Source organism: Astatotilapia calliptera, chromosome 20 (genome assembly GCF_964374335.1).
Source record: "Astatotilapia calliptera chromosome 20, fAstCal68.1, whole genome shotgun sequence".
NCBI classification, from domain to species: Eukaryota; Metazoa; Chordata; class Actinopteri; order Cichliformes; family Cichlidae; genus Astatotilapia; species Astatotilapia calliptera.
Window position 1 is genome coordinate 29,347,230 of NC_137441.1, and position 18,309 is coordinate 29,365,538.

An 18,309-nucleotide genomic window follows, 5' to 3' on the forward strand; every position below is an offset into this window, starting at 1 on the left:
CCGGGTCCTGTGACCGCAAAACAAGCCCAGATACTCACCTCTCCACCACTGTGCTTGACAGTTGGTATGGGGTGCTTCTTCAAACATGGTGCTGTATACTATAGGCCAACGTCTCCACTTTGGTCTCGTTTATTCAAAGGGCGTTGCAAAGTCTTGTGGTTTGTTCAGCTTTTCAAACCTGAGCTATGCTGCCATGTTATTTTTAGAGAGTAGAGAATTTCTTCTGGCAAGCCTTCCAAACATGTCATACTTGTTCATGATGCTTGTAGAGTCTGAGATGTAGCTCTTGGGCTTTTTTTTTTTTTTGCAATTTCTCTGAGCATGCCCACTCCTGGGAAGATTGGCAACTATCTTGATTTTTTTTTTTACCAATCACTAAATAACAAAGGCTCATACTTTCTTTGTTTTTTCCTCCAGTGTGTTACGGAAGCAGCCTTCCGTTGTGAGCATCCTCTTCACATAGGTCCATATCTTTGATAAAGACCGTGCTCACACTTCAGGGCATAAGTATTTTTTCTAAAAGTAGACTTGTTTGTATGTTTTGCCCATGGAGTATCGCACTGCACTGCAATAGTTCTTTTTGCATTGGACAGACAGAGATTCAACATCCATCTATTCTTACTGTATTTATTTTTTCCCAATTGATTGGAAATGGCCTTCTAACCCTTGCCAGACTGATGGGCAGCTAGAATCATTTCTCTAAAATCAATGCTGATGTCTTTGGCATTCAGGTGTTAGCACACAGTTGGATGCTCCAGACCAGACAAACTTCTGGTTTTATAGAGGTGCCTACACCTGCTGATGATCTATTAACCAAGTAATCAAGGAGCTGATTATTTCTACTGCATCTCAATGCATAAAACCTTAAACCTTAAAATCTTAAAGAGGTTGTACTTTGTTTTTGCCGTGGCTGTGGTGTATATCTAATTTCTAGCGACATTTAGATTTACAAGTTCATTCATCTTCAAATAGTATCTGGCAGTGGCCATGTTTTTTCTTAAACTGTTGCCAAAAACAATATCATAAGATGTTCACTCTTTGCAGTTTTGATGTCGACAGCTCTTCTTGCCTCCTAGTATTTTGTTTTTCTTCCTCTTTCTTATCCTCTGCTTGGGTGCTTCCTGTCGCTCTTCACTCTGTGCTTCTCTACATCACACTGTCCTCTTTCCTTTACGTTAAGTCCTCTATCTTTTTTCTCGTCCTCTGCCAATGTTTTTTTTTGACCACTATATCTCTCAGTTTTATTGCATCACACGTTTCTATATAAAGTGTGTTTAAAGAGCAGCAAGTCTTGTCGAGAGGGTACTCCAAATATGTGCTCACTCAGCATGAAATCCAATTAATTAATCTTTATCCCCCACATAGTCGGCAGTACTGCTCTTACAGTGCGACTGGTTACTTCTAGCAGAACAATATGTTCTCTAATTCATGTACTCCATGCTTGGGAGAGCATTTCAGCGCTTGCAGCGGTTGTGTGTTAGTTTTTATGCGCCTGTGCATATTTAGTCTTTCCATGCTTATGTGTGTGGCTCGTAGTGTTTGCTTTTTGTGTGTGTGTGGGAGTGTGAGATTCATCAGCTGGCTGTATTACTGCCAAGGCGGCTGCTTTTTCTGTGTCATCTTTGGCTCTTCTTTGGAAATTCTACTGCGCGTCTTTTAACCTCTGGGACTTAAATGTCTGCTCTCCTTAATTTTCAGAGTTCTGAGTTGTATTCATTATAGATTTCATAAGCAAATGGGCCAGTTCATCCATTATCATATATGATAATATGACAGTCATATTTTATATTAACTTCTTTGAGACAAACTTATTTTAATACATAAATGTTTGTCTAAATCATCATTTGTCAACCTACAATACTCACATGGCCTTTTTGGGGTACTTGTCTGTGTTGAGTGCAGATTGCAGTCACATTTCAGAAAATCTGAGCTTGTAGAAGCTCACATGTGCTCAAAAGATGGTTGCTCATTAAACTGAGGGTTCAGTGAACTTGAACAACTTTGCCAGAGGACATCAAAGAAAATCTGATGTCATTCTTTGCAGTTTAAACTGTAATCTAAAAGACTATGCAACAGCTCCGCTCTCCTCTGTTAAAAGTACAGAGCATCAGTGGTGGACCTGCCAGTTCTGGTATTTTATGGCAAATACCAGTTGGGCTCCATGGCGCTAGGCAGTAATAACTGATCCCTTCAGAGGGCAGTGGGCCCTCCGGCCACCACAATTAAGTCTGTTTCTGAGAGGTCATTCTGTAGAGCTCTGGCAGTGCTTATCCTGTTCCTCTTTACACAGAGGAGCAGATACTGGGGCTGCTGATGGGTTAAGGAAATTCAGTGGCCCTGTCCAGAGTTACCGCTAGCCTTTATGATCTCAAGACTGCGCTGGGAGACAAAGCAAACCTTCTGGCATTTATACTTATTGATCCATCCGCTTCCATCGTGGAGGAAAACTGACACTATCAGTCATGGATTGGCCTCCTCAAAGCTCGGACCTCAACATTATTAAAGCAGTGTGGGATCATTTTGACAGAGAATGCAATAAAAGGCAGCCAACATCCAAAGAAGAGCTTTGAATGTCTTCCATAAAGCCTGGAAAACTATTCCTGGAGACTACGTAAAGAAATTACAAGATGCCTAAGAATAAAGGTGATCAGACCAAATATTGACTTAAAAGCTTGTTAAAACTATACAAAATCTTTATTTGCCTCATGTACTATGTTTCGATTTATATTTGCACAGTAAATCACTGCATCTGCATCTACATTTGCACATTACTGCAGCTTGTCTTTGTGTATGTTAAGAACGCATTTGGCTACAAGGTCACGTACTGACACGCCTGTCAGGTTCCCACAGACATCTTATTTAGTTGTGCATTTTCAAGCTGTTTCCTGAGGCTGGTTTAGATTTTAAACAAACACCACTGCAGTTCTCTTAGACGAAGTTGACTTGCTTTTTCAAAGTGCTGTAATTCAGTGCCACTTGAGTTTGAATGGCATCGTCCTCATCTGGTCAAACAAATCAATTCAGACTAAAAGGCTGCAGAGTTCAAATAAACCACTTCAGCCATTCTTGAATGCAGCCTCAAGGTAATTTCACAGAAAGCCAAAATGTTAATGCTCTGCATTATTCATGGGGAAGCCAAGTATCGCTGCCAAACCAACCAACAGCATCTAACTAAAGATGGCTTTGAAGTTTATCTCCTGCCTTTACTGGGATTCATTCCTGATGATATGCAATCTAGACGAATGACCTCAGAAATGAGTCCTGTGGCAGACTACGTCATCTTTTCATTTATACAGTGTCCAAGTTATTGTCAGAAAAGCAAAGGCATAGATTAACCATCACCTGACACACCAGATGGTTTGTTTAACAGAACCATCTGAAAAGTCGTCCTTGGAAACTGTTTGGAAAAGGGTAGGCACGCACTTGGCAGGTATTTGGATTTGCCATCTGTCTATCACTGTCGATCATTGGCAGCCAATCAAAAGATTTGTTTTTGAACAAATAATCAATTCCCTCTGTTGTCACCATCAGCTTTCATAAAACACATCCAGACATACCAGTAGATCCTCACAGGACGCTTACTGTGACTGTGGATTGGAAGTAAGGTCATAGCTTGAACCCAAGCATAGCTGTCTCACACCTCGATTTATATCTCTCCATTATTGCTCAAAAATGCAAGGTGTATTTATTTCGGTCGAGCTAATTATTCCCCTTAAACAACAAATTTGCATTATTTTTGTTTTCTTGACGCATTTATTGTCGTAAATACATCATGTTTAAAAATAGCTGTTAAACTTCTACAATCACAATTAATATAAAGGCAACATTACCTGTTTGGGCATTATTTACCTTCCTTTGCAGATGGTGCACATTTTCGTAATCGTAATCATAATTAAAAGACTCTCTTGGGTGTTATTGGTAAAATTCAGCTCTTATAACATCCATTTACATTCTTTATTTTTTATGCTTTTCCTGGACGAATTGTAACATGCTGCCGTTATCGCTGTTCATTAGAAGCATTAGTAATTTAATCATGAACGGCTGTTATTTCATTGCTGACACCTGCTTTGCTGTAATAAAGACTCGTGGGTTGGTTGCCAAGACATCTGTATTTCAGCTGTCGCACAATCCTTGAAAGGATTATGTTTTTTTGTCTTTTCACTGCTAACGCATCTTTCCTGCCTTTCCCCCTTAGCCTACCCCTTTCATTCCTCTCTCTCTTGCCTCTTAATCGTTTTTTGTCACTTTCTTTCTGCTACCTATAATTTCCTGCTCCTCCCCTTTCCCTTTTTTTAATCACTCTTTTTAAAAAAAAACCCTCTCCCCTCAGTTCCTGTGTACGGTCGTCGCCATCCTGTTGCATTACTTCTTCATGTCCACGTTCGCCTGGATGTTCGTGGAAGGTCTTCATATCTACCGAATGCAAACAGAGCAACGCAACATCAACTATGGAGCCATGAGATTCTATTACGCCATTGGCTGGGGCGTTCCCGCCATTATCACAGGTAACACAGTCATGTAGACATGCAGGCACGCAGTCCTCGATATGGCCTAGGAACATGTTTGTGCAGCCATGTAAAAGCAGACAGTCACAACCCTGTTCTTGCCACAGCTGCACAATAATGATTTTCTTATATGAGCACAGGCACACACACACACATACATGCATAGTGAGTCTGGCTGTGTAGATAAGGTGTCCTATTGACATTTGGATTAAACAGGTTTCAGTGGTATTTTATAACAGAGACAGTAAAGCAGAGATACTAATGCAAGCAATTTCTGCCATGACACAGTTTAAGAAAGTCATATCTTTCTACTTTCTTCTCTATCCCCTTCACACACACGCACAAACACACACACACAAACACACACGCCTAGATTGGTAGTTTGCATCCAAGCTCATAACATACTGTCAGCTTCCCTTTATCTGTTGCTGTTTGTGTCACTGTCTGTCTCTCAAACCTACACACACACACACACACACACACACACACACACACACACACACACACACACGAATGGATGTGTCTCCCACCATCATAAACACACTTTAGCACGTCTCTTCCCTCGGGCTGTGAGGTGTGTTTATCTGTCTTTGTTCGGGCTTCTTCTGTCTTTTCTTTTGCAATTTATTTCAAATATTCTTAATAGCCACGCCTGTCAAAACATCGACAGTTTCGTCCAAACAAGGATACATGACTGATAAAGATATCACAGTTCAAGTCACAAATTTCCTACTAACCACATCTGGTGCTTATATGGAGCACTGGTGCCTCAGATTCTACACAGAATCTGTGCTGTAAGTGCGCACACGAAAGAAACTTCAGGTGAAACCGTTTTGGTGTATCCCTGCTCAACGTAAAGAAAAAGACTGTTAGCTTACAGCCTGATCTTCTCCTAACTCTGACAGTCAGTGAATTTTTGTTCGTGAACTTGATTCACATGATTCAACCAGAAGCTGAAAATCAGGGGTGAAACATTTCTGCTCTGATTTGGAATAATGTGTCATATAGGTTATACGAAGTTAAATTAAAAAGAGAAATGATGGTTTGTGTCTTTGGCATTTAATCGTAGCAGCTTAGTGCTCAAAGTTCAGCAGAATTTAACATTTAAAATCGAAAGATCCAAAGATGTAATCGAATATTTAGAGCGTGCTTTCAGGAGCTAATTTTCTCTAAGTCCTTGATTTATAAATCTAAAAATATTCATTTAATAAAAGCTAAAAACATACCTAACATTCATAGAAGTGTTGTGATGTTCCAATAATGCCCTGCAGTCACTGCCTATACTGTTTCCCTATCTTTGAGGCTGCTGTCTCTCTGTGAGTGACAGCAGAGGACATCACAGAGCTGATCTGTCTAATCTCACCGCACATCTGTTTGCTTTAGGCCTGGCAGTAGGTTTGGACCCAGAGGGTTATGGAAACCCAGACTTCTGTTGGATATCCATCTATGACAAACTAATCTGGAGCTTCGCTGGTCCCATCGGCATCGTCATACTGGTAAACATGTCTCTGTTTGTCTGACACATGGCAGTGAACTCTACATGCACACAGACTTAAATGATATGAATGAAATCTCAACCTGCACTTCCTCAAGCAAACATAGGTTTAAACCTAATTAACATTCACAAGTGGCAGCCCTCCAAATGGATTTTAGAAAGGCGACCCACTTGAGCCCAATCATTTCATTCAGGCCTTTCGAAACTTCACTTCAAGAAATTTGATGCAGTGCTTTAAAGTGAACAATTACAGCGTATTACAGTCAGTAATCAGTAGCACACCTGTGAATCCACTTTTTCTTTTTTTTTTCTTTTTTATACTGTCAGAGACTTGAATGGCTTTGCTTTTATTAAACGTATCTTTTCCCTCCTATGTGACTAATTTATCCACATTGATTTTGTCCTAGTCGTTGCTAATGGCCTTAGTGGATTAGCTGAAATGCATTTAAATGTTTTGTGTATTGATCTTTCACTTTTCAGTTGAATGGGGGCATTTTCACCATTGTAGCCAAGATGTCGTGTAACCCATCTCAGAAGGAGACCAAGAAACTTCCTGTCATGTAAGTGTCCGCCTTGACACTGTTCTCACTTTAAAAAAGTGACCTTGAAGCCTACCTTCCAAAGTACAATCCTTTTCTTGTGTTTTGTGCTGTTTCAGGCTTCAAAGGGTCCTATATAAAATTCCTGAGTTTCTCTAAAGTAGTCTTTCAGATTTGAGCTGTATGATAAGAATCGCTCTGTAGTTCCTCCAGTGCTTCTACTGTCGTCCATTAGTGTGGTTTCTCTTTGCTGTCTCTATATTTCTCTGTTACCCTAATCATGATGACATATAGTGAAAACGTCATTATTGTGTTATAAATAAAGGTTTAGTGTGATATAATGCTGCAGTCGACTGGTGTATGCATCAGAGTGTATCACAGATTCATTCTGGCGAATCCAATTCTAATCTTTTTTCTCCTCCACTGCCCTCTTTGCTTCTGTCTGCCTCTCTGCAGCGCCACTATCCGCAATGCCTTCTTGCTGTTGCTGGTGGCCACCTCCACCTGGCTGTGTGGTCTGATGGCTGTAAATAACAGCATACTGGCTTTCTACTACATATTTGATGTCCTCTGCCTAGTACAGGTACGAACAAAGCATGATCAGATACACAACAAAGTGCGATCTCTACCTGTAGCTTTTGAATCTTGTTTGTCAGTCTGTGTGTTTTTGTTTTTGTGATTTTTATTTTATATCTCTTTATCATCTTTCCCAGGGTCTGTCAGTGATGCTAGTCTTCACCGTGTTCAACTCAGAAGTTCAGGAGGCATGGCGAGTCGCCTGTTTGGGTAAGAAGAGTCCTGGAGAAGATCCCCCAAGACCACCGCAGAGCACAGTAAGTCCAACATACATAAATATCCAGTTTGCGAGCATATCTATACTGCTACCGCTAAAGCTAAACACCTTTTTTCATTCGTTTCTTGAATTAGCCTGACTGTTGAATCATTAATATACTGCATTAGCAGAATGCATGCACAAAAGTATAGCAAAATGAAGATGAAAACTAATTTTTAAAAGAACTATGGTATCCAAAAGATTATTATCATTATTATTGCACAGTGATGACAAGCTAAGTGAATCTAAGATCATAATGCAAAGGCATAAATGTCCTAGCTGCGTGATCCTTAAAGCCGTTTACTAAGTTTTCTCCTGCTGCTGTGCCCATTACTAGACAGCACAATAGCCCTCCTGCCCTGAATTTCTCCTTCCCTCTATCCTTCCATCAATCTTTCCTGTCGTGTCTCTGTCCTCTCCAGCTGCCCTCGGGGTTCCTAGCTGACCCACATAAAACATTATACCAGCTAGTGGATCTGCCTGCTCTTTAGCCCGCTTTCGCAAAAGCACTGTGCAGTGCCGATTTAATGATGCTTTTATGCGTGTGTATGAAATGCTATCCTACTTTCACATCTTTCCTTACTTCCCATGTCTCGTGTGTGTGTGTATGTGTGTGTGTGTGTGCTTGTGTGTATGAATTCTCAGCCGTCAGCATCAGAATCTTTACTATCGCTTCTGTGTGTTTGAACTTTGTATATATATACATGTTCCATATTTCCTTTGAATCTCTGTCAGTGCAGTGAACCCCATACAGTTTGTTGCCAGTTTGTGTGCGTGAGATGTTGGTGTGTATGTGTGGGGAAGTTTACGTGTGTGCGCGTATGAGATGTGTTGTTTCCACCCTTTTAAACCCCATTTCCTCCAAAGCTCTTCCTCTCTATTACTGAGTCATATGGGCAAAATTCAAGACTATTATTATGTGCACTATGCTGTTTTTAGCACTGATGGATTATATGCATGGATGACCCCCTATTAGCGTCCTTTTGTGATTTATCAGCAGATAACAGAAGTCTTGTCACATCTCAGAGTCTTATGTTCCACATGCCTAGCCTCCTGGACACAGGTTGAAAGCTGGGAGCTATTTTTTAAAGCTTCTTGCGTGTGTTTTTGTGTGCTCAGGCACAGAACCCCTATCACAACCCTTCACTGTTGGAGCAGAGCGGGCTGCACCGCATCACACTGGGAACCTCCACCATCTCCTCCGTCAGCTCTGCCAGGTATCTGAACGCATGCACGCATGAATGGACACGTGTCACAGTTTTTACCAATATATTAAGGTAGATGTGCACATCGTGGTGGTTTAATGCCATAAAATATAACAACAATAAATTGATGCTTGAAAAACAAGGATAGTCTATCATTCAGATGGGATTCTGGCGGGTTTGTTGGGTCTGTGGTTTTTGGATAAAGTCGCCTTAGGGAGGAAATTCCCTCCCTGCATAAAACCCTGTTTTTCATTTTGTGGGTCAGTGGGGTAAAGATGAAGAAGATTAGACTGAACAATGTACTGTACTGCATGTAGAGCAACACTAATGTACCCTGAGAGTGGCTGTTAATATCTTCATGGCTCAGTGATTGTCTGTCTTCATGCCATGTCTTGGCCTGTATGAAGCGTGCACACTAGTATTTGTGTTTGAAAGGACTCTCGCTTTTTTTCAAATATGTATCTGCCTGTTTCTGTGTGCTTCTATTGTTTGTGTGTGTTCGCCTAACTTCTCTTCTACTCCCCTGTTAGAGAAAACCTTTTGGCTCGTCAGACTCTGGAGCAAAACATCGTCCACACTGGTGCAACTGACCTGGATGTAGCCATGTTCCACAGAGACGGGGGTGAATATGCATAATGAGCAGACATGAATCTCTGAAAAACAAAGACTTTATCTCTGCCCATATTTAACTAAGGATCAAGAACATTTACTCAAGAATACCAACACATCAGCCCTATCCTTTTCCTCACTTTCTCACTCCCGCTTTATCGTCCCTTCTCCCTTTCTTTATCCAGGTGAAGATTCCGACTCAGACTCTGATCTCTCTATGGAGGAAGAGCGCAGTCTCTCCATTCCTTCTTCGGAAAGCGAGGACAACGTCCGTCTCCGTGGCCGCATCCAGCGGCGATTCAAGCGCTCCAATCACGGCGAGCGCCTGCTCACAGAGCCCGCCAACAACGGCACCAAAGGTAGATTTTCCGTGTTACCGAGTTTATATTAATTCTATTTTTGACATTTTTATTGTTTAAAGTCAGTAATGGAGAAGTGTCTCATTAGGAGTGCTTCATCACTGAAAGCCTAAGAGTTATGGGTCCCATCAAAATGTTCTGCAATGTCTGGATGTCTTTTGTTGGCACAAAACATTTAATTTGTTCACTTTTTTTTAAAGACTACTTTTAAATGTTCATCCTCGGTATGTTTGAAAGGTAATTAAAGTTTACAAAGAGCTTCTTTGCAGAGTAATAAAGCTTTAGTCAGGTTGAGTTCATAGCAATTACAAGAACACAGAGTCAGTATGCAGACTCAAGGCAACAGCAGATTACTATAACTTCAATAGAAACTTTTAAAACTGCTGCTGCAGCATAATTCAATTATCTGCAATATCACTGTCCTTTTATAGTGTGTATTATGTGTCCAACCAACACATATTAAACATATGGATTCTGCCGGTCTGTGAAATAGCATTTAAATCATTTGTATATTGTATATTTGTATATTGTGCGCTATGTGTAAGCAAGAATAGCATCCACCTCCAGGAAGAGGAAATGTCAATGCAGGCATACATTAATCAATACACTCCTTCTTGTGATACACAATGACAAGTTTATCATGCATAATATATGAGTTTACGCACGTCATAGTGTGTGATATAAATGTCACGCGAGTACAGTTTCCGTGAAATGTTTCACACTGAGAAAATGCCAAATATCTGCAAATCTATAAATCCATTTAACCAATCAATTCTTAGCTTCTTAAGCCGCTGGGGTCACACGAACTCTGTTCAGAGTCTAACCAGACCACAGCCATCGTTCAATAGAGGAAGGCAAGATCCAGATGGCTGTTACAGTCCGATCAATACATCAGTGCAGTCAAACTGGAGGGCCTGAAACATTTTGGCTTTTTACTGAAAGGTCACAGTCTGAATGCGTCCAGTTCTCTGTGACAAAGCATTAACCCCTGCATCTCCGCAGTGTTCGAGGACTGCACCGGGAATGTGTTCAGGACAACAATATGAATAGATTTTCTTGTTTTTTATAACCCGGTGCCGATGATCTTTTGTTTTATTCACAGTCACAGCAGGCTTGCTGATTTTAAAAGCCTGAAAAAGATTAAAGCATTTGATGTATCAATGATGCTTGCTCTCATGCATGTTACAGCTGGAGGGAATAATCATTATTTCATTTCTTTGTAGTTCTGACGATGGATTATTTAGGAAGTTAATCATTTAAGCAAAATGTAAAATATTCTTTGGTTAATAAGTTAAAAAGGAAATACATGAAGTTTTCACCTTTAGTTTAGAAAAGATTCATTTAAAAAGTAAATCTGAAATAAATTGATAAAACTTTACTTGCAGCCTAAATTCTTCATCCACACAACTTTTCACAATTATTAAATCCTTACCACTGATAATATCCTTTACAAAATGTGGGTCCAAATAACACAGATTGGTTTAAAGGGCTGACATTGATGATGTCACTCTGTCTCGTTCTCCTTAAATCAGCTTCTGCTGTGCATGCTAAAAACTCGAGTTCATGGGTCGTTTGCAGCGGCCTGAAAAATGTCCTTTTTGACACTTTTAATTAGCTCTGGCTTCTGATTTGATAATGAACATATGCTATTTTGTATGCTGACAACTGCTATTAGTTGCAGACATCTGTTTTTGTGTTCTTGGGGACGTGCATGAGGCAATAAAATGAAATTAAAAAGATGAGAATATGATCCATTAGAATATAGCTCTTTATGACTGTTTTGTATAGGCTATAATAAAAATAACAACTATTTTAGTGACGACTGCATTAATAGTGATTCAGACTACTTCCCAATAAGGTCTCCTTTGTTTTGTTACTGCTCACTACTTAATGATCAGACATAGATTTCCCTCATGAGGTGTCACTGATGTTAAGTTTGCCAGTAACCACAGAGAGTTTTCCGTGTATGACAGAGCTGGACGGCAACGACCTTTTATCCTATTGGCCAGCTTTGGAAGAGTGCGACGCACGCACTCTGCAGAAGTGGGGCTCAGAGCGCCCCCTGGGGGCAGATTACAGCAAGGACGCAGCAAATAACAACCAGCTAGACGCAGCGCTCACTAGTGGAGACGAGAACGGCCTCACCCAGCCACACAGGCACCGCAAAGGTGAGAGACACACGTGAACAACTAGACACAATCGGAAGGGTGCACATACACTTTGGATTGTGCCTTATTTTACTTTTATGTGTAAATTAAAGCTTTAGATACAGACTCATGCAAGGTACAAACAGCAAAATGGAAAACAGTGATGACTATTCTGAAACAATGAAACTCGTTCCCTCCGGGTACTCCGGCTTCCTCCCACCGTGACATGCAGTTTGTGGGGATAGGTTAATTGATTAGTCTAAATTGCCCATAGGTGTGAATGTGAGTGTGAATGGTTGTCTGTCTCTGTGTGTTAGCCCTGCTACAGACTGTCGACCTGTCCAGGGTGTACCCCTGTGACAGCTAGGATAGGCTCCAGCACCCCCCGCGACCCTGAAAAGGATAAGCGGAAGCGAATGGATGGATGGAACTTTAATGTGACGTTAACAGACTCTTGCTACTTTTATTTCTTCTTTTTTGTCATCATTATAAATATCTACTTGGTAAAAGTCATTGATTGTCAGACAGACTGTGCCTCTGCATATCAGTGCCTGGTCTGAGTATCCTAAATCTGTGATCTTCTTCATCCTGTTATCTAATGAGTGTCTCCAGATATCCTGTCTGAGTAATGCAGAATGGAACATTTTGCCAAGAGGGAGATGGAGGTGGTGTCAGCTGCATGAGCTGAACCAGCAAAGCATAATTTAAACCAAAGTTCAATAACAGAGAATGTATCTGCTGTTTGAGCAGTTTGTCTCATATATGGGTTGATTATCTCAGTTCATCTTCGGGGTGACCCAGAGACCCGTCACTCACTCAAATATTTATTTTATTTTGGACCGTACTTTAGCTTTTTTGTTCCTGTAGTGCTGTAAATGTACAACCTGATAGTTTTCTTGTTGTCATTTAGACTTTGATAACCACATGTGTATTACATACAGATGTTTTGTATCCTAACATAACATAGTCATTGTTGCATTCCTGTCAACTCGAAGCAGTTTGACCAGTCTCCTCTGTCTGCTGACATCGACAGGGCATTCTCTGTAAACCATAGTGATGGTTGTGTGGGGAAAATCCTAATAGATCAGCAGTTTCTGAAATACTTAGAACAACGAACACCATGAACAACCATGTTCAGAGTCACTTTCCTCATTCTGATTCTCAGTTTGAACTTTAGCAGGTCGGTTTGACCATGTCTACATGCCTGAATGCACGGGAGTTCTTGCCATTTGATTGGTTCGTTAGCGATTTGTGTTGACAAGCTGCCGAACAGGTGTACCCAACAAAGTGTCTATTGAGTGTATGAAATATAATATGCATACTCAGCATATAGTGCACACATAAAGTATATAACTGGCATGTGCACATGTAGAAATAAAGGCCCAATCAGATGCAAGTAAGAAAAAGAAAAGGTTGTAGCCTGAAAGCATGAGTGACATTTCAGGGAATGAAAATAGCCATATACCCAGTCATATACCGACAAATGAACACCCGCGTAGGCATGCAAAAATGGTTTAATGTGAGTAGTCCTGCTTTTTTGTAAATGTGATAGTTGTGTGACTCATTTTCTGCCTCTTTCTAAATGGCTTCTCTTCATCATTTGATTTCTTCCGCTTTTCTTCGCCTTCTTCTCTCATCATGAGACTTTTACAATGTAAATGCCTGTCCTTACATTGTAAGGCAGTTGGATTCTCTCAAAAGTCTTAAGCTTCATGTAATCACAGTCACTGGAAAAAACATTTTTACTAGTTTTACTATGTTGTTGCCAAACCACAGTCGAATTGAAACAGTCCAGCGTCCCACGATGGATTAGCAGCCAATAAGGTCACAGCTACGACATGTTTTAGGTGTCACGACAGACTGACAGTTGATCTAATCATCAACCCAGTATTTTTTGAAAATGAGCGTTCGTGAGCACCTGTTATGTGCAGATTTACTTAAGAAGACGAGGCTAAGACAGCTTGTATTTCTCTGAAAGCTCTCTTTGTATCCTCAGGTTTCCTGATTTGATTATTTTAAGCCAGTTATTGTGATAGATGGATGATTCATCCAGTAACCTAATGGAATCTAATCTCTTCTTCAGGTTTCTCCTTCTTCTCCATTTCTACCACTAACGCCTTCCTCTTTTTTTCTTGTGGTTTCATTTTCTTTGTCCCAGGAATCCTCAAGAACCGTCTTGGCTGTCCTCCCGCACTCCAGGGTCTTTCCAGTATGGGCCGGGTCCCCAGTGAGCTCAACTGGTACCGAACCTCTACTCTTGGCCACCGAGGTGTTCCTGCTGCCTCCTACGGTCGTATGTACTCTGCCACAGCTGGTGCCACTGGAGGCTCCGGCTCTCTCTCCCAGCCAGCTTCCCGCTACTCCTCTAGGGAGCACCTGGACTCGCTTGCACGGAGGCAGCTGTCCAGGGATCCACTCGGGAGACAGACGGTCGGAGGATCAAGAGACCGGTTGGACTGCCGGGGCTCCAGGGACAACTTGGATCTCTTACCCAGGAGGAGAGAGCTGGGGCTGGGGCCAGGGTCAATGTTAGGGACCCTGGATCACCAGCGAGTCTCATTATCCAGGGAGAACTTGACAGGATCAAGGGACAGACTGGACAACCTCCATGCTACTGGTTTCCACGGATCGAGGGAGGATGTGAGTGGAAACGGAGGGGCTGTCAGTGCCGGGATTGAGGGATACCTCGGCGGATCAAGGTTGCAGCTGAGCTCGCTGACTCGGCGACAGGCCTCATCCCGGGAGCACCTCGAAGAAGCTCTCGTGAGCAGTAGATCAAGGGAGCAACTTGACACCAATGGAATGGGAGCCCAGGCCCAGCCGTGTCGGGAGTGGCTCCGCACTCTGCCACCCCGCCAGCCTTCACACCCTGACCAGCCGCCCTCCTCTTCTCCTCCTCCCCCGATATCTGAGGAGCCTCAGCAGGAGCACCTACCTCCTTCAGCTCACGCCAGAGGACGACTGGACTCAGCTTCATGTAGGTTTCCTGGTCAGGTTGCCCCCCAGGTCGCAGGTTCAAATCCAAACCCCTTGGGTCGACAACCGTCCAGTGAACACCTGGATATTCTTTCCTCCATTTTAGCATCCTTCAATTCCTCTGTCCTCACTCCTCCCCCTGCTGCCCCAAACACTGGTCCAAACGGCTCCGTCCACGGACCCTCCCCATCCCCGTCCCAGTCTGCCACCTCCCATAGCATATCTGAAGTCTCCCCTGACTCGGAGTAAGTCCTTCTGAGTGGAAAATCCACCCTCAACCCACCCTCCTCCTGTCCTTTTCTCACATGCATCTTCTTCTCTTCCTCTTTTCTCCAGCATCTGTCATCTTGGACTTTTGACTTGTGCTATTCTAGTTTGTTTATCTCAGCCTTCCCCAACCCTTTCAGCAGGCTTCCTGCGTTCCAGCTTCTTTATCATCTCTTCCCATGTGTCTCAGTCTATTTTCTTCTGTTTTCCATCTCCCTCTTCTCTCCCTCTCTTTTTCTTTGTCCTTTTGCCTGCAAAGCCCATTTCCATTTTACTTCTGTAGTTTCACTGTGAACTTGAATTTACAATTAGTGAAGTGCTGTACAGACGTAGTGATGACTCATTTTTCTTTCCTTCACCTTAGAGCCAACAGAAGTGAGGGACAGTCTTGATGACAACCTCCGCATCCCTTAATGCATTTCTACAGTGCTGGGGTCACATTGGACATGTTCAAAGGTCGCGGATGGACCTGAAGCACCGGGACAACCTGGAACATTCGAGGACAGGGAAACAAAACCGAGACAGAGGAAACGCAGAGACACAAAGACGGACAAAACATCCAATGATAACACAGATTCAAGAGAAAGTCAGTGGGCGGCGTGTACTGTGTAAAGAGTTTTCGAGTGTCACCGCCTACGGCGAACGACGATGTTTCTGTGGACGATGAGTCAACCACCTCTACTACCTACAAACTCTTAAAGGCAAAAACACAAACTCCTCAGATTTCAAACAAACGAGATCCGTCAAAATGAGAAAAAAAAAAAGAAACTGTAAATAACATTTTTATACATTTTGTATCTTTTTCATTGGAGATGAAGAAGAAATCTCTTGTGATGTTTCTTTTTTTTTTTTTAATGACTGTGCTCATGTGAGGTTGTGAGTGAGGTTGGTGTGAGTGCAGTCTTGGTCGTTGCTGAGGGGGGGGATCCCCCTCCCCACAAAAAGAAAAAAAAACTCCCCAAATTTCTCCCTAAAAAAGGTTTTCCCTAGAAACATTTCCTCACACGCATCAACTTTATGTATAGCGACAGGGGTCTGGCAATAGAATCGAATGAGATTATCGAAACCGCGAGATGTGGTTGGAGGGAAAATATCGAAGCAGGAGGAGGAAGTGATTGTAAATAGAAGGAGGAGTTATTTTAAGAGATTTGATGGAGCGAGATGATTGTGCAGAGAAAAAGCCTGAAGGTTTAAAGTTGGCGGCTCAGCAGTTAAAAAGCTCAGTCACAAGCGTCAATGCATCAGCTCTGTGCTGTATATGAATGTGACCTTGTCATCTATCTGTGTATCTTCATGCCTGGTGCTATCTGAACCAGACCATATCAGACGGCTGATATTACAAGACCATATCTGTAGCGTTCTGGAGACCTGGTGGGTGAAGGTTGATATCTCTGTCTGCCTCTCTGGATGAGGATGTATCGCGTAACAACCATTTAAATCCCCTCAAAGTTTTGTGCACTTTGATGCCTGCCTCGAGGGACGACACAGGAGCAGCCGAACCTCAAGACCATTCGTAAAAGCTTCTCCGCAAAACTAAACCAAAGGGACTTAAAATCTGTATGAAACCCTGATATTCTTCTATTTCCTCTGATGGAAATGACTCGTGCAGGGTGCGTTGTAGCTCGGTTTTGTTAAATCATGATCTTTTTCAGTAAGAAGTCTCAAATTAAAAGCTGTTTCTCTTCATGAGGCCGTGATCAGCGCTACTACATAACCCGCATAACTGTTTGCCATTTTATTTTACCCGCGTAGTACATAAGCAAGCGGATTTTCATGTGGGAAGGGAGCGGATAAGAGTCATCGTAACACACTCAGATATTTGTGTGAAGACATGAAAGCAGCACTGTGGTATGTTCACAGCATGGTGCCAACCTGAATATTTAAATTGCTCCTTTATATTTGAGAAATTCAACAGAAAAGAAGCTCATGCTTCAGAAACAATTGAACACGAGCCCACAAAAAAAACAAACACGAAAACTGATTTTTATTTATTCAGATTCTCATTTAGATGGTTTCACAAAAAATGAGTTATCTTTCAAGATCCGTCAAAGCTTCTGCGGCAGATTGCAGAGGGGAGAGGAGATGTCAGCTGTGTCAGCGCTAAAAGCCTCTAAGTGGTTTCGAGATGCAGGTCTTTCCATCAGCAGCTGCACCTTTCTCGCAGCTGTCGGAGGAAGCCCAGAGTTCAGCCTTTAAGGTAACAACACATGGGCGTTTTCAGGAGTGGAGACGGGGACAGGGAGGCTTTTTTCTATAGGAAACTACAGCGGGTTGTAAAAACTGAAGGAAAATGGGAGTTCTGTGTTGCCAACATGTGTTGTCTGTGTCTTTGAGCAGAAAACAGCCAAAAGCCAATGCAAAAAGTAATAAAAAAAAAATAAGGCATAACGGGAAAGATTTTTTTTTTTAAAAAAGATACCAAATCAGGCAAGGTTGCAAGAAGAACAAATTGGGTCAGGAAACATGACTGCAGAAATGTAGCCGCAGGGAGGAAGGCGTGGATGTTACTCATCACAGGGAGACAGAGAGAAAAAAAGACACGTGGATGGAAACGCTCGAAGTGGAAATAAACACACACCTTACAAATAAGTGCATATCCGCCTGCTCTGACCGCTGCTCTGCCGGTCCCGTGTCCCTGAGACGTGACAAGCACAACCTATTTGCGACAGTATTATTGCCAAAAAAGTCCCGAGTGCAGCGCAACACCACCCACCGGTCTGTTAGCCTGACAAATCCTATTTTCTTCTCCATCTATATTTTTCTTCAGCTGACCTTTAACTTTGAAAGACATGAGATTTACTTTATTTATTGATAATTTATTGACACTGTATTGGTTTCTTATTTTCGCCATCTGAATGAGAGGATGTTGAGGAAGCGTGTGTGTGTGTGCGCGTGTGTGTGCAAATGTTCTTGTTGTCATATGTAACATTTCCTGTCATCTGACTCTCACGGCTACAAATCCACAGATGAAAGGCAAGAAAAGAATCCGAACTTACACCTGGAATTCAAATCTGAAGAGTTTAGTCAGTATTCAAACTGGATCTGTTGTCTAATCTTAACTGGTAATCTATCCAATTAATTGACTACAGGTTTAACAGTAGTTCGGACCAATCCGAGCCACAGAAGCGAGGGCAGACAAACAAACAAGCAAAAACCACCAACAACAACAAAAGATGATTAGAGACAAAAGGAGAGGAACAGAGAGAGGTGGAGAGATGATGGGAGGTTGTATTTGTTAGCTTGTGTGTTCATTATTGGATGCCTTCTATCTTGCCGTCTGGATGGAAACAGCTGTCCCCCTGTTACCGCGGAAACAAGAGAAATGTTGGACATTAAAAAAGAAAAAAAATGACTTATTCCTACAAGGCTCTGTGT

At 42.0% G+C, this 18,309-nt stretch overlaps 1 protein-coding gene across 3 annotated transcripts in view; it reads left to right on the top strand.

Moving 5' to 3' along the window:
* Positions 1-18,286, top strand: part of celsr3 (cadherin, EGF LAG seven-pass G-type receptor 3) — a 136,098-nt gene extending 117,812 nt beyond the window's left edge. For 2 of the 3 annotated variants that reach the window (XM_026153787.2, XM_026153788.2), the window contains 11 exons: positions 4,331-4,505; positions 5,889-6,001; positions 6,481-6,560; positions 6,996-7,122; positions 7,253-7,372; positions 8,491-8,588; positions 9,107-9,198; positions 9,371-9,544; positions 11,518-11,712; positions 13,850-14,912; positions 15,299-18,286. In XM_026153787.2, the coding sequence (XP_026009572.2) occupies positions 4,331-4,505; positions 5,889-6,001; positions 6,481-6,560; positions 6,996-7,122; positions 7,253-7,372; positions 8,491-8,588; positions 9,107-9,198; positions 9,371-9,544; positions 11,518-11,712; positions 13,850-14,912; positions 15,299-15,326 (2,265 nt within the window). In that variant the 3' untranslated portion in view covers positions 15,327-18,286. The remainder of the gene's footprint in view (positions 1-4,330; positions 4,506-5,888; positions 6,002-6,480; positions 6,561-6,995; positions 7,123-7,252; positions 7,373-8,490; positions 8,589-9,106; positions 9,199-9,370; positions 9,545-11,517; positions 11,713-13,849; positions 14,913-15,298) is intronic. The other variant, XM_026153789.2, reaches the window with a different exon arrangement.
* The last annotated feature ends 23 nt before the right edge of the window (positions 18,287-18,309 follow it).